Here is a 15908-nt window from a genome sequence, read left to right as displayed (position 1 = left end):
TCTTGACCCCTCTCCTGCCCATAACTTTGTTTCTAGTTACCCCTCATCAGTTGCCTATTTATTTTTAATATTGCTCGCCAACATTCCTTTTGACAAATTTAGAAAACATGGCTCTTCCTGTCAATCAAAAAGAAAAAGCAACTCAAATCAACCTCTTTGAAGAAACTCTAGGAATGAAAAATGAGATATCCCAACTTCATATGCAAAATGCCCTCTTATCATCCTAATGTACCTCATCAATGGAAATTTTGGTAAGTTAGAGACAACAAATTTAGAGCTTGGAGGATGAACTTAGTGCATTGAGGGGTCAAACAGGAGAATGCAACATCTGAGGTAAGCAAGGAACTTGTTCCTCCTCTACTTTTGTTGCTCTAGTTAATTAACCTCCTAACATGTTGCCGTATTTAGATTTGGAGATCCACAACATTTCTCCAAGGAACAAAGGCAACACCTTCTCAATAATTACATGTAGGCTAAAGTAATCCAAATTTTTGGGTGTTTTCAATTTTGTGTACATGGTCAAGAACAAAAAGCATGATATAATATTGTGGATATATTGTATAAAAATATGGCCATTTTCCCTTAATACTCCTTAACCTGAAAGGCAATTTTATTGTACTTGTGGAATTCTATTGTGCCCTAGATGAAGGGGTTAATTAATTAAAAGTTTGATTGTTATTAATAAAAAAAGAGATAAATGCATATTGTTAATGGATACACATTAGACCCCAAAAATAAGTCCATAATGACAAAGATCCATGAAAATAGAATTAGGTTTCCATCAATCATTACGATTCCCTATATATAAGCAATTAGGGATCTCTATGTCAATATTTTATCATTCTACTAAGGTAGTTTTTGTATCGCCATTCTTCTATGAAAATTGCCTTTGAAGGGGACAACATAACACATTAAGCATTATTTGTTTTTTGCAATAAGTTATCTTCATAGGGTGAGGAGATTACATCATATTCAATAGGTAAGGATCTCTTCCCTCTCCATTTGTATGACGAAATGCTTTGATATATACTTGGGAAAGGAGACCCTATCTTGATACAAAGACCTCATGTGGGTTCTTATTTTCCAAGTCATATAGGTGAAATGACATAGCATGATCCTATTTTTTAATACAAACCTAGTTATATCCTACGTCAATATGAATAATATGCACTTTTTTCCTGCTATTTTTTTGGTGTAGCACCCTATGCCCTATTATATGTATAATATTTGTGTTTGACATTTGATTTCCTTTAATAGTAGTTGGTTTATTGATGTTTCGATTTTATCACTGAATTTTGTATCCCATGAAGCAAAAGATGTTAAAAAATATCACAGAGAAACTCAAAAAATCCACCAAAGAGGGATTGTCAAAGGATTAAAGTAAAGAAGAAGCATTTTTTTGTAAGTCTAAAAGTTCTATTGATCAAACAAAAACAAAATTACATCATTTTCCATCATGAAACATTTTATGGCATAGTGTGCCTCTTAGTAACAGTATCAAAGCAAAGAGAAGTGATACTAAGAATAGAAAGTAGACATAAAGGGACATAAGAAACAACTAGAGAGGAGAATCACCTAAATTGGGGTTGATCCTCAAGGCAACCTTTCTTTCCTTTCTTTTTCAAAACCTTGACCCAACCTTCCGAAGGTAGTTTGAATAAAGCAATCTACAAATTATCATTGCATTTTGAAGGAGATTCCTTATCAGAGTCTGAATAAGTCAACTCATGAGTTCATTTCAATATACCCAGAGAACCATTATTATCCAATGTCTCAGTGCTTTTCGAAGGAGCACGGTCCACACCAGGAGCCATACGAGATGATTGAGGCCTTGAGTCTTCGACCTTGTCCCCCAAATGGATTTCATCATCAATTTCTTCGGCATCCTTGTCTGATGTAGAGGATACCTTGCCCTCCATAGGAGGAGGGTTGCATGGCTTCCAACTTTTAGATTTGTAATTGTGGATGTTTTGTTTATGTTGAGAATTAAACATTGGGAAAGAATTTTGCAAGTGGTCTATTTGATGATAGAATCGAAAATGAAAAGTAGTATTCTCATGGTCCAAATCTTGGATCCAATGAAAATCACTGATTTTCAATTTGATTTCGTTTGACAACTCTTTACTGATATCGATTTCAACACAAATTATTCCATAGGTGTATACACCAAGTTGCCCACGACAGGTATCAATAACAAGGTAACAACCCACTCCAATGGCTTGAAAGCTTGCATAGTGTCACAAGTGATTTGGTAGATTAGGAAGTTTGACCCACATTTTCATCTTGGTAATGACAGTTGTGGAAGGGTCAAAATATGGGAACCAAGGAGTTAAAAACAATCCAACATTGCCCGAAAACTAGGACCCTTTAGATGAAGCTTTCTGATCATCTTTTGATTCCCAAAGTAATACAAGGAAGAATCCTTTTGAGCAAAAAATAACGTTGAAATTCTTAGTCCTTACAGATTGGATCCACTGGTAGAGATCAACTGTATGGGGCCAGAAGCCATTAAAATAGAAAATTAGGGATGCCTCTGAATACAGATGGTGAAGATCCTCTAGATATGAGTGAGAGATTTCTAGGGAGGGAACTTCCCCAAATTTTCCACCAAAAATGGCCCAAGAGTCATTTGGGCCTGATGTGCCTTCGGGTGGGGGTGAACATGGACAACATCTTTATAAGAAAAAGTATGAGAAGAGGAAGGCTTACCTCCAATCCCCCTCGTACACGAAGAAACATAAAAATAGTGGCATCTTTACCAATGTTGTAAAATGAGAGAAGAGAAGCATCGTCCAATGGATTACCTTGAAAAAGTAGGTGTTGCATGCCCGAGGGAGTACTCACTCAAAGCTCTAAATAAAACTTGAGGTCACGAACTAGAATTGAGGAGCAAACCCTAATGAGCAGTGACAAAGATCTAATAACAAGTTAGTGAATCTAGCACATGATCTCCTGATAGCATATAAGCAAGGAGCGATGTGGGGGTTCGTTGGCTCGCCGCTCTATAAGAGCTTGTGATTTCCTTTGAATGGAGTTGTAAATCACCATAAGTTTCAGCCATGGGAACAAGGTCCTCTAACCCTATGACATCGACAGATGCTACAGTTGTGTCCAGATCCAGTTCTTTAGGGGTTTTTTGAATTAAATCGCCACCTTATTGTATGATATTGACGACGCCCCCGACCTATGAGCTCCCCTTGAACACGACGACGACCTTCTTGGCCTCTCCTACGACTGTCAATGCCCAAGCTGCAAGCGCAAAGGAAAATAACCTCTACGATAGTTGAACCACGAACCTCTTGAACTCGGACTCAAACAGATGGTGGCCATTTTATAATGTTAGAGGAGATTCCATTGATGCAAAAATGATAATCTGGGTCACCATGAGGGTTTCTGGTATAATTCATATTTCTCCAATTCTTTAGAGAAGCATTGGTTATATTTCATTCATGCTTTTATTTAGAAAAAATAATCATTAGTTAGGAGATATGGTTCAATCGCATTTGTAGCCCCAGTTTAGTAAAACTTTAAAGGAGTATGGTCAAGGTATTCCTTGGCTTTGCTAGTTAGAATTTGAAGTTAAACCCTGAGTTATCATACCACACTTCATGCAAAACATTTTGGGGAAGATAACAATACAAAATTATTAAATTTCAATTTCAATGCATTTGTTATATCTTCAACAGAAACAATGGATTATTGTATTGTTTTCACAAATTCATTTCAAACTAAAGATTCATCGTCCAAAATCATATTTCACAAAACAAAAGTTTTATTGGCAATGCAAAGTGATAATCATAAATCTTGTTCGATAGTGTTGCTTTCATATGCCAATTGGCCTAATCATAAATCTTGTTCGATAAGGTTGCTTTCATATGCTAGATGGCCTAATTTTATTCCATATTTTCAAAGCAATGGCAAACGATAGGAAAGGTTTCAAAAGAGGAAAAAAAAAAAAACTTATATATTATTCTACTAATAATACTCTAAAACCTCCATACTTCATGATAATTGTTAGGTCCCTATAATACTAGTGATTCCCCCATTACTATTGTCATTGTCTCCCTTATTGTTATTGTTGTGTCGCTATTGTCCCCATATTGTCATTATTGTGCCCCATAGAATCCCTCTATTATTATTTTTGTCTCTTTATATTATTATTGTTAGGTCGACTTGGTTATATTGTGACCCCTTAGACTCCTACATATAGATAAGAGGTTTTGTCATTTGAATCATACAAGAATTGTTCATTTGTGTAATGTAAAGGAGGTTGCCCCCTCGAAGAGGCTTATTTCTAAGGTGTTCATCTATCTTTTCTATATTTTTGTGAGATGGTTTCATAATATTTGGTATCAGAGCTTTGGATTTTAGAGTTTTGCTACTCCAAACAGGTCATCGTGGCATTTTCGTTATACCTTTTTTTTTCTGTGACGTTTCATAAGCTAAAAAAAAACCATTTGAGAAGGAATCGTTCTGAATCTCGGCTCTGAATTTCAGATCATGTCTCGCTATATTTTTGGAGATATAATCTAGGGAAGTTAGGGTTTTTGCAGACCCCCCGAATTACATTCCAAACAGGTCACCTTGGGAAAATCATCATAACTTTCACTCTGAGCATTCGATTGAATTTTCGTAATTAGTTACAAAAAGAGGACGGACTGTAGTTTTTTTGGGTATCATTTTCAGAACCTAAGGTTGAAACAGTGACCCACGTCACGTCGTACAAGTTCCCTCTATTAAACCAGTCTATACTTAGGGCATCGTGGGAGATTTGACATAACTCTTCACTAGAGAATCGAATCTTGATCAGACTTGTGGGGTTAGAAAGATTACTCAGGGGGTTAACAGAGGAAGCAATTTCAGACCTGGGAGATCCAAAATTACAGAGATACCTCAGATTCAATATCGAGCTCCTACAAAGTGAAAAAATGTGTGTAGTTTTTTTTTAATTTTTGCATAAGCTTGGTTTGAAAAATTAGTTTGAAGGAATTCAAAGGGCATAGTGAAGCATTATTATGGTAATTGATGCCCCGAAGAAAGAAAATGGAAGCACCTAGTAATCAACCTGAAAGCTCTAGCATGACTTATGAAGAAGAAGAAGATATGCAACATGATATATCAAAATTACGAGACCAAGTGCAACAAATTTCACTTGCACAAAAATTAACAGAAAATAAGATGGATGGTTTGAAGAAAGACGTAGAAGCTAAAATGGATGGTTTGAAGAAAGGTGTAGAAGCTAAGATGGATGGTTTAAAGAAAGGCGTGGAAGCTAAGATGGATGATTTAAAGAAAGACATGGAAGATTTGTAGACAAATTTGAAGACAGATTTGACAAAGTTTCTACAACAAATGCTTACTAATGGAAAAACGGTTGTAAAGGAAACTCATGATGAAAACAAAATAAATGTTAATCATGATTTCATAGACTCTAACATTGGATCGAAGAACCACCATGTTTCAAATATCAATATGAGGAAGTTGGATGACAAGGATCCCAGAACATGGATACTACAGATGGAGCAATTTTTCAATCTCTATAATGTGCAAAAGACACAAAAGGTACACATTGCAACTTTATATTTGGAACCAAATCAGTTTGTATGGTATTGATGACTTTGCTCTCATAAACAAATCGTCACTTGGGCTATTTTTACAGATGAAATGATAGCACATTATGAGGATACAAAAAGCAACACTTTTTTTAGCCAATTGATAAATCTCAAACAAAAGGGTTCAATGATGGAGCACATTAAGGACTTCCAAAAATTGAATATAGGGGTAAAAGATATTCCAGAGGAGCATAAGATTGATGTGTTCATAGGGACTTTAAAAGATAACATCCAACATGAGGTTCGCCTTTGGGAACCAAATTCATTGGAGAAGGATTCAGGTTGACAAGAAAAATGGAAAGCAAAATTATGGCAACAAGGAAGCCTACCACTCACAATCATAAAGATGGAAGTGTTACTGCCCCTAGCCATCCACAACCTACAAGGTTGACACCACAACAATTGGAAGAAAAAAGAGCAAAAAGGCTTTGTTACAGTTGTGATAGCAAATACACTAAAGGTCATAAGTGTGCAGAGAAGAAATTATTTTACATAGATTGTGAAGAGGAGGAAGAAAATGAACAAGAAACGTCAAAAGAAGAAGATATACACCAGGAACAAACCCTAGAAAAAGAAAAAATGAATCCGACCATATCTTGTAATGCATTGGTTGGAATTACCACTCCTCAAACTATCAAGATAGAAGGGCATATCAAGAAGAAAAAGGTAATATTGTTGATTGATTCGGGAAGTACCCATAATTTTATTCATTGTAAGATAGCCAAAGAATTGAATTGCTTCCTATATCCAGCACCAGAGTGTCAAATGATGGTTGCAAGTGGAGGAACCATAAATTTCTCAGGAAAGTACCATAATATCAAGCTATCCATGGGAGAATATGTATTGAATAGCCCAATGCTTTCCATTCCAATGGGTGGTGTTGATGTTGTACTAGGAGTCCAATGGCTACAATTCTTGGGTACAATAGCTTTTAATTTTCAAGAACTTTTCATAAAATTATCTTCAGAAGGAAATGAATTTGAATTAAGGGGTATCGCAGGGAAACAGGGAAAGATAATCAGCTCTAACGGAATGACAAATAATCAGCTCTAACGGAATGACAAAGCTTCTAAAGAAATAACAACGAGGCATAATTGCACAATTATGTTCACTAGAGATAACCACATCGTAATCATCCATTTCTCCAAATCTCCAAAAAGCCTTGGATAATCATTCCAAGGTATTTGAGACTCCCAAAGGTCTCCCACCTATTCGTGATCATGATCACGCTATTAATTTGATTCCAAGAGGTGTTCCTCCAAACATCAGGGCTTACAAATATCTCTATGTCCAAAAGAGTGAAATTGAATGTATGGTTGCAGAAATGCTAGAGGCTGGTATAATTCAACCTAGTCAAAATTCTTTCTCTACTCCAGTAGTATTGGTTCACAAGAAGGATGGATCATGGCGCATGTGTCCAAATTAAAGGGAGCTCAACAAGCTCACTATTAAAGATAAATTTCAGATTCCTGTCATTGAGGAATTATTGGATGAATTGCATGGACCAATTTACTTCACCAAGTTGGATCTTCGTTCAAGATGTCATCAAATCAGAATGAAGACTGAAGACGTTCCAACAACAACATTTAGAATTCACGAGGGTCATTATGAATTTTTGGTCATGCCTTTTGGCCTTACTAATGCACCTTCTACATTTCAAGGTTTGTTTTCAAACCCTTCCTAAGAAAATTTGTGTTAGTATTTTTTGATGATATACTAATCTACAAGTAGTCTTGGAAGGATCATGTCCAACATGTTGACATGGTGCTCAAACTATTGGAGGAGAAACAATTATATGCAAAAATCTCCAAATGTTTCTTTGGAGTACAAGAGGTGGAATATGTGGGTCATATTGTATCTCATGAAGGTGTTAAGGTAGACCCTAGCAAAATTAAATCCATTAAGGAATGGAAAATCCCCACAGGATTTCTCGGGTTGACAGGGTATTATCGCAAGTTTGTTAAGAATTATGGGAGAATAGTAGCACCTCTAACAACATTATTGAAGAAAGATGTATTTTCATGGACTCCAGAAGCAACGAAGGCCTTTGAACATCTTAAAGAGGCAATGTGCCAAGCACCAGTCTTAGCTGAACCAGACTTCACAAAAACCTTTATAGTGGAATGTGATGCCTCAAGAAATGGAATTGGTGTTGTTTTAATGCAAGAAGAAAGACCCATTACTTTCGAAATTCGTCCAATCAAAAGAAAGTATTTACACAAAACTATTTATGAGAAGGAAATATTGGAAACACTACATGCACTTAACAAATGGCGACCCTACCTAATATGAAGACACTTCAAGGTAAAAACAGATCATGATAGTCTTAAATACTTTTTAGAACAAATATTATCTTCAGAAGAGCAACAAAAATGGGTCACAAAGATTTTGGGTTATGACTTTGAAATCATCTACAAAAAAGGGAAGCAAAATGTTGTAGCAGATGCACTCTCAAGAAAGGATGAGGATGTGGAAGCATTTCTTTGCGTCATTTCTATTATCCAACCAGGTTGGATAAACGAAGCAAGGGATGAATGGAAAAACAACGAGGAAGTGTGGGCACTCATTCAAAAGATACAACAAGATCCCAGTACATCTAATACATTTAGCTGGAAAAATGATTTGTTATGGTATAAGGATCGGTTATACCTATGTAAGAATTCTCAACTCAAACAAAAGATTCTTAGGGAATTGCACACCTCTACCTTAAAAGGGCACTCAGGGTTTCTAAAAACTTACCAGAGGGTTAAGAAGGATTTTTTTTGGGATGGCCTTAAATCGGATATTCAAAATTTTGTGGCGGAATGTTTGGTTTGCCAACAAAATAAAATTGAAACAATTAAAACCCGAGGACTATTACAACCTTTATCCATTCCAAGCCACCGTTGGGAGGAGGTTTCAATGGATTTTATCACAGGTTTACCCAAGTCCGAAGGAAAGAGTGTTATCATTGTGGCAGTTGACAGACTTGCCAAGTATGCACACTTTTGTACATTATCTCATCCATTTAAAGAGAGTACAGTTTCTACTACATTTATGGAAACAATTCAAAAGCTACATGGAAACCCAAAGATTGTTGTGACAGATTTTTGGACAGAATTATTTTCTTGTCTTGGTACTCAATTAGCTCATAGTGCATCTTATCATCCTCAATCTGGTGAGCAAATTGAGATAGTAAACAAATGTTTGGAAGGATATCTTCGTTGCTTTGTATCTGATAAACAGGCACAATGGGTCAAATGGTTGCCTCTAGCTGAATGGTGGTATAACACTTCCTTCCATACTACAATAAAAATGGCCCCATTTATGGCACTTTATGGATATCATCCACCATCCATCACATCATATTTAAGAAAAAATTCTGAGGTTCAAGTAGTGGAAGATCACATCAAGCATCAGCAACAAGTTCTCCAACTCTTAAAGGATAACCTCACCTTGGTGCAAAATAGAATGAAATAGCAAGCAGATCAACATTGCAACGAAAGAAGTTTTGATGTAGGTGATTGGGTATTCCTGCGGCTACAACCATATAAACAAATGTCCCTCAAGCAAGCTAAGAAGGATAATAAATTATCACCAAAGTATTATGGTCCATACAAGGTGTTGCAAAAGATAGATACTATGGCATACAAATTAGAGCTTCGTCCAGCTTCCCGAGTGCATTCAATTTTCCATGTTTCATGCTTAAAGAAGGTTATAGGTGACAAGCTTCCAATTCAAACAATATTGCCAGAACTTAATGAGGAAGGAAAAATCATATTGGAACCTGAAGCAATGAAAGAAACAAGAACTCGACAGCAACGAAATCGATCAATTTCAAAAGTATCTCATCAAGTGGAAGAACTTACCCGTTGAAGATTCCACATGGGAAGATGACAATTTTACACAGAAGCATCCAGAACTACTCAAGCGTTGAGGACAACACTTTTTTTAAGGAGAGGGGCATGTTAAGTCCCTATAATACTAGTGATTCCCCCATTACTATTGTCATTGTATCCCTTATTGCTATTGTTGTGCCCCTATTGTCCCCATATTGTCATTATTGTGCCCCATAGAATCCCTCTATTGTTATTTTTGTGCCTTTATATTATTATTGTTAGGTCAGCCTGGTTATATTGTAACCCCTTAATCTCCTATATATAGATAGGAGGTTTTGTCATTTGAATCATCCAAGAATTATTCATTTGTGTCCTCTATTGTTATTTTTGTGCTTTTATATTATTATTGTTAGGTCAGCCTGGTTATATTGTAACCCCTTAGTCTCCTATATATAGATAGGAGGTTTTGTCATTTGAATCATCCAAGAATTATTCATTTGTGTAATGTAAAGGAGGTTGCCCCCTCGAAGAGGCTTATTATTTCTAAGGAGTTCATCTATCTTTTCTATCTTTTTGGGAGTTGGTTTCATAACAGTAATTAACCTTCATCCCCAAGCCAAGTAATTTCATTTAACTTTAATACCAAATCACATTTGGGTGGCTACCATCCCTAGTTTCACTTCCAAAAATTAACATGGTAAACTAGCATACTACTTGGTGGACACCTAGGTTGAACCTACGAGTTATCCACTACTTACTAAGCATCACAGATTCACAATTGAGAGATTAATACATCTCATGTTCGAGACTAACAAGCCACATATTTACTCTCTCAATCAAATGTTCTAAATCTCTATACAAGGACAAGGAAATGAACATTTAGGTGATGTGGAGGTGTAACTATCATAGTTCAAAATTCAATAGGAAGTCTTGGCAAGGACATTATGTTAAACATATGCCAATAGCCAATGCAAACTACCACTCTGCATTAACTCCTTATCATCCACATGAGATTAGTTTTGGATTCCATGATGACTCTAATGACGCTATGCTAAACAAACAAAGCATAGAATAAACAATGTCAAGCCAAATGTCTTTCGTTGCAGGGACAATTATCTAGATCAAAAGAGACCATTCAAGAAAGGTCAAAATCGCAAAATGGATAAACTCTATGGATACAATATCTTAGTTCATCACTCCAATTGCAACCAAATCCTAACTAGGGCATCGATCATCAACAAGAAACCCCAACCAACGATATGACCACCTAGTAAGGGACCTCATCAAGCTCTCTTGCGAAGAATAAATGCTCCACAAAAAGCTAGTATGGCACTAACAATATCACCATCAAATATCACTACAATGGCACTTGTATCACATAAGCTCCACTAACATCAAAGCACTCCAAATTTTCTCGAAGCTTGCATGCTACTAATCCTAGGCTTTTCTTACACCAAGACTTCAACCTTAGTACACCAATTATTCACTTAAGCCTTCAACTCTTGCATTACATAAACATAAGGAATGCTAGACAAGTATGTGAAGACTATATATGATTTTTAAAATTGTAAATACACAAACACTCTTCCCTTTATGACAGGGGAGAGAAGCTAACAATAGTGTGGATAAAATCTGAGAATAGCTTAATCTAAGCCACTAGAGTATGTCCACAAGACAACTCAACTCAAGTTGTACACATCATGTGGTGGTTGGACACAACCTCCTAAGTGCACTCTCCCATCTAAGGTTACACATATGAAATGTTCCCACAATGGCTTTAATCTCCAAACACACCTCTACACGTGTCTCTTGGATCCACAACAAACTCCATGTTGTATGCTTTCCAAACAAGATACCCTCAAACTACATGCTCAGCCACTTAAAGTGAGCCACATGGTTCCAATGCTCCTAGCGCCAAGTACCCTTCCTCTTAAGTACCCTTCCTCTTAAAGCCTAGCACTGCTTCACAAGGTAACTCCACATTATTTGTGAAGCCCCCATCCTTCTCAACATGTGTGCCATTTAAAAGATATCGATGCCACATAGGATAGTTGCCTCTTTATGAAACACACCTCCTCTAGCACATATCTTGAGAACAAGAATCCATCTCTAGTAAGCTCTCTAGATGTCAATAAACCAAAACATTCTAAGATAAAATATCGGGTTAAGTTTTTAAAATGCACCACCATCACATAAAGGACACTGCTAGTGTGGTACAAACACTTGAAACAATCCAAAAAGCAGCATACCTAAGTTATGATTAAGATCTAATTTTACTTTCATCTATATTATGGCACTGCAAAAATCCAATGACAAATATATTCTAATTATTCTAATATCATATTAAAATGTTTAAAAGAGAAACAAACTCAACTCAACCAAACTAGCCAAACACCAACATTTTAATACAAGACATCATTTAAATGATCTGTAAGACATTTATTTAAATTTTATAACGCTGTTTTCATTTCTTCAAAGATTGTTTACGAGTTTATTGGTTGTAAAAAGCGTTTCCACTAGTGTTAAGGTGGCAATTGACATTTTCACAGTATCAGAAATCATTCATTGTAATTCTTTGTCATTTTGTAATTTTCCTGAAGTACTAATAAATTTATCAAATGTAGAACAAATAAACTGCATACTTGTCTAGAAATTTAATTATTGGACTTAACATGATCACAGTAAATTTAATAGACTTTGAAAGGAGTGTTTTAGACGGATTTTAGCCATTCATTTTCACGTCACGGCATGTATGCTTATTAGTATGAGTCTTCTTGAATTAAATATTGATGAATTGATCATACATTAAAAATATATAACAAACATATATATATATATTAGCATTTCTGATAATCTAAAGGATATTTAAGTTTAGCGGGCAAAATGCAATATTTGATTGGCAAATTCAAATCCAACGTTTAACTGCAAGCTGATTTATATCTTAGTAATGAACTTTTATAAGGAAACAAAAGGATGACCTACCCTTCAATTATTCACATGTGGACATGAATAACAACAATGCTTCTTTAATGGAAGAACTTGCATAAAAGAATCAAAGAGGGAAGGAACACTAATAAATGGAAGAAGAATCTCTTCAATTGGCATTGACTCGCTAGCAATGGTTGCCCTGCTAGTTGCCCATCCACAAATTGGTGTTTGTGTCGAGGTGTATATTCTGAAGAAATGATGAAACAAAATGAAAGGCAATATATCAATACCTTGTGCATATAGCTAGGATGCATGTCACTATCCAACCGTTTAACAGTAAAGTAGTCCAGGCAAAAGAGAATTTGCAATAGAAGGTTTCTTGTGAAACAAAATGAAAGGCAATATATCAATACCTTGCGCATATAGCTAGGATGCATGTCACTATCAAACCGTTTAACAACAAAGTAGTCCAGGCAAAAGAGAATTTGCAATAGAAGGTTTCTTGTGATTAAAATAGAAAAGTACTAACAGAGATACAGTAATACAACCATCCAGAAGTACCAGAATTGGGTATGATCTAACATCTCAATTATTCAAAGAAAACTTGCAATTGTATTAAAAGAGGTATGATCTAACATCTCAATTATTCAAAGAAAACTTGCAATTGTATTAAAAGAGGTATGATCTAACATCTCAATTATTTAAAGAAAACTTGCAATTGCATTAAAAGGGAAGCCCCAATGTCGGATGCAAGAATGATCTGCCCACTTGTGGGATGTTGTCACCAGAATTATGCAAGGCTTGATCGAGCTTATACACCATGTGGGACAGGTTTTATCCCCCACAGGTGGTTCACACCCTCAATCCCTCCCCGTAAGATTTAAACCAATAACCTGATGACTCGTATTTGCATACAAGACACTCATATTTTGCATACGAGACTCATAGGTCAAGATTCACAACACGTCAAAGATAGTATTACATTAACTTCAATAATTCACTTATGATCACATGTCCAATAGAAATGCATGCTATGTTTTTATCATTTCAAAAGGTAAATGGAATAATACTTCAAGGACATTGACCCTGGAATTACACTCTAATAGAGAAATTTTTCTATGATTTCTATAGTATAAATGTGTTTTACCATTACACTAAAAATTCTATAAATTGATAAAACTTGTCTGAAACAAAAGTTCTTTATGCTCTTATCCACCACAAGACACCGCACAATATTGAAAAGTTTTAGACCAATCAGAGTATCAGGCCCACATAAAGCTATTATAAAATACTGAAACCCAGCATCTCAATGAACAAACCATTTCATTGCTATTGTGGGAGCACAAACAATATACAATTTGAAATACTTCCTAGGATAGTGCTTCATGCTAACAATAATGTGTGGCAGTTTCCAAAAAGATACACAAGGCAACATTCTGTTTAGCATTTATGAGAAAATTGTCCACGTGCACATACTACTTCAAGTTAACTGCAACAAGAAACTCAATAGTGGACAAGTTTATGCTAAGCTGGAAATAAGTTTACCAGGCCAAAACAGAAACCAGGATAAACTACTGGAACCTAGCTTTTGAATGAAGAAAACTCTTACAGATTTTCATAAGATATGCCGACAATTTCTACAAGCACTTCTGCCATCAGGCAATTTACCCGCCTAGAAGGTTCATCCACTGGAATTCTAAGAAGACAAGTTCTGAAGGCAAGATCGAAGGGACAAAATTTTCATCTCTAAAAAACTAATGAAAAGATAGATGAAAATGGAAAAAATATGTATGCTTTAATCCACATATTGAGTTTGCAGTCTCTAACTATCATGGTCGTTGAAGCACAATAAAACATCATACAAAAAAATGTCACGTCCTAGCAAGCATTTTGCTAAATGATAGCCATGACACCTGACAAAAGTTTCAAAAGAGAATTCTGGGTGAAACTATTAGTATTCATCATCGTCTTCTTCATTCTCTTCTTCCTCTTCAGTGTAAATCTCTTGCTCCTCATCTTCATCTTCTTCCGTGTCATCTTCCTTAGGTGGACCAGAGCTCAAAACAACCCGTTCACCCCTTGTCTCCTCTAAATCTTTTCTCAATTTGTCCATGTCTGCTTTCTTCCGCTCCTCCTCTAAGCGTTCTTTTTCTGCACGTCGCTTCTCGAGATCAACCCTTGACAGCAACAAAATGGCGTAATTAGCATACCACAAAATATATAGTAATCAATGCACAGAAAAAAAAATATCAAACAATTTTAAATCCTTGTAGTTATAATACCAACAAGAAAAATAATCTAGTAAAGGAGTCTAGTCACCTGTAGTTTTCCATGTACTCATCTGCGCTTGCTTCAACTGCTGCAAAGAACTCATCCATTCCAGCACCTGTTACTGCCGATACCCCAACTGAGCGCAGATTTTGATAAAACTCATCAAGTACAAGACACAAGCTTCTACTGAGGTCAGAAGTGTAGGATTTGTCATTCTCTATCGCTGCCTGAAATGCCTCGAAATCCTCCATCCACTGTTTTTCCATGTCCACCACCATCAATTAGAAAATGCCACCAAATGTCTATTATGAAGATAATGAAATATAATCAGAAGTCATCTGAAAAATTCAATGAAAAACTTTCATGTTATTTCCCATTGAAAATAATATAAACTAGTTTATAAGTACTTCAATTAATTTTACCACTTAGCATTCTGCACGGGGACCTGTCCCCCCAAAAAAAACCTGCATACCCTCCAGCGTTTCCGGGACTTGTAGACCCTTAGGAAACATTGCCAAACTGATGGGCACTTCAATGGAGACTCGGGGACTTGCTAGTCATCCCAAGACATTCCAAGCATATTTTAGGGATGTTCCAAACAAATTTTAGAGATGTTTTCAGCATATTTCAGGGATTTCTGGGCAAATTTCAAGGATAATTCAAGCATATATCTTCAGTTTTGAATCATAGACATTGATGATAGCACAATGTGATTATTTTTCCCACCCATTATATTAAGATTGCACTGATTCTAAATATGATGTACAAATTCCAATACAAAAGTTTTGTATGGTGGATTTCAATTCGGGTTTCTAGTGATTTAAATATTGTATTTTTAGCAACAAAATCACCAGAAGCAGAACCTCCATGTCAGGAAAACATTGAATATAACATTTCAAATTGCTGACCCTTACGGTTATTGCTCTTGTTCTTCTCGTTTTTTGAGTCATCTTAGCTTTTACATATTGTACATGGTTTCCCAAGAGTCATTCAGGTCCATTGATTCCACCATCCCAACCTCAAACATTGTGAAAGTAATCAGATAGTAGTGACTTGAATTAGGTACTACACAATCATATAAATTCCTATTCAATCACCTTCTTAATCTAAAATATGAATCTAATCTCTTTACATAACCAAAGTATTTTATAGTACTTTTCAACACTGACGTAAAAGTCTACAAATTAACATAATCATCATTAACAAGAAATATGAGAAAGAAAAAATGCTATAGAGAAATTCCTTGTCTCATAGACCCTTCATGGACCTTACTGGAAAA

At 35.8% G+C, this 15908-nt stretch overlaps 1 protein-coding gene across 1 annotated transcript in view; it reads right to left on the bottom strand.

Moving 5' to 3' along the window:
- Nucleotides 1-13911: 13911 nt before the first annotated feature.
- LOC149205771 (GPN-loop GTPase QQT2-like) overlaps nucleotides 13912-15908 on the bottom strand; it is a 66169-nt gene continuing 64172 nt past the window's right edge. Inside the window, exons 4-5 of the mRNA XM_089395151.1 lie at nucleotides 14678-14883; nucleotides 13912-14535 (exon numbers count right to left, since the gene is read on the bottom strand). Coding sequence (XP_089251277.1) covers nucleotides 14310-14535; nucleotides 14678-14883 — 432 coding nt within the window. The 3' untranslated portion in view covers nucleotides 13912-14309. The remainder of the gene's footprint in view (nucleotides 14536-14677; nucleotides 14884-15908) is intronic.

Source organism: Pinus tabuliformis, chromosome 1_2, assembly GCF_031772625.1.
Source record: "Pinus tabuliformis cultivar Carrire ecotype Pingquan chromosome 1_2, CPIR1, whole genome shotgun sequence".
Classification (NCBI taxonomy): Eukaryota; Viridiplantae; Streptophyta; class Pinopsida; order Pinales; family Pinaceae; genus Pinus; species Pinus tabuliformis.
Note: the sequence above shows the minus strand (reverse complement) of the source record. Positions and strands in the feature narration are given on the sequence as shown.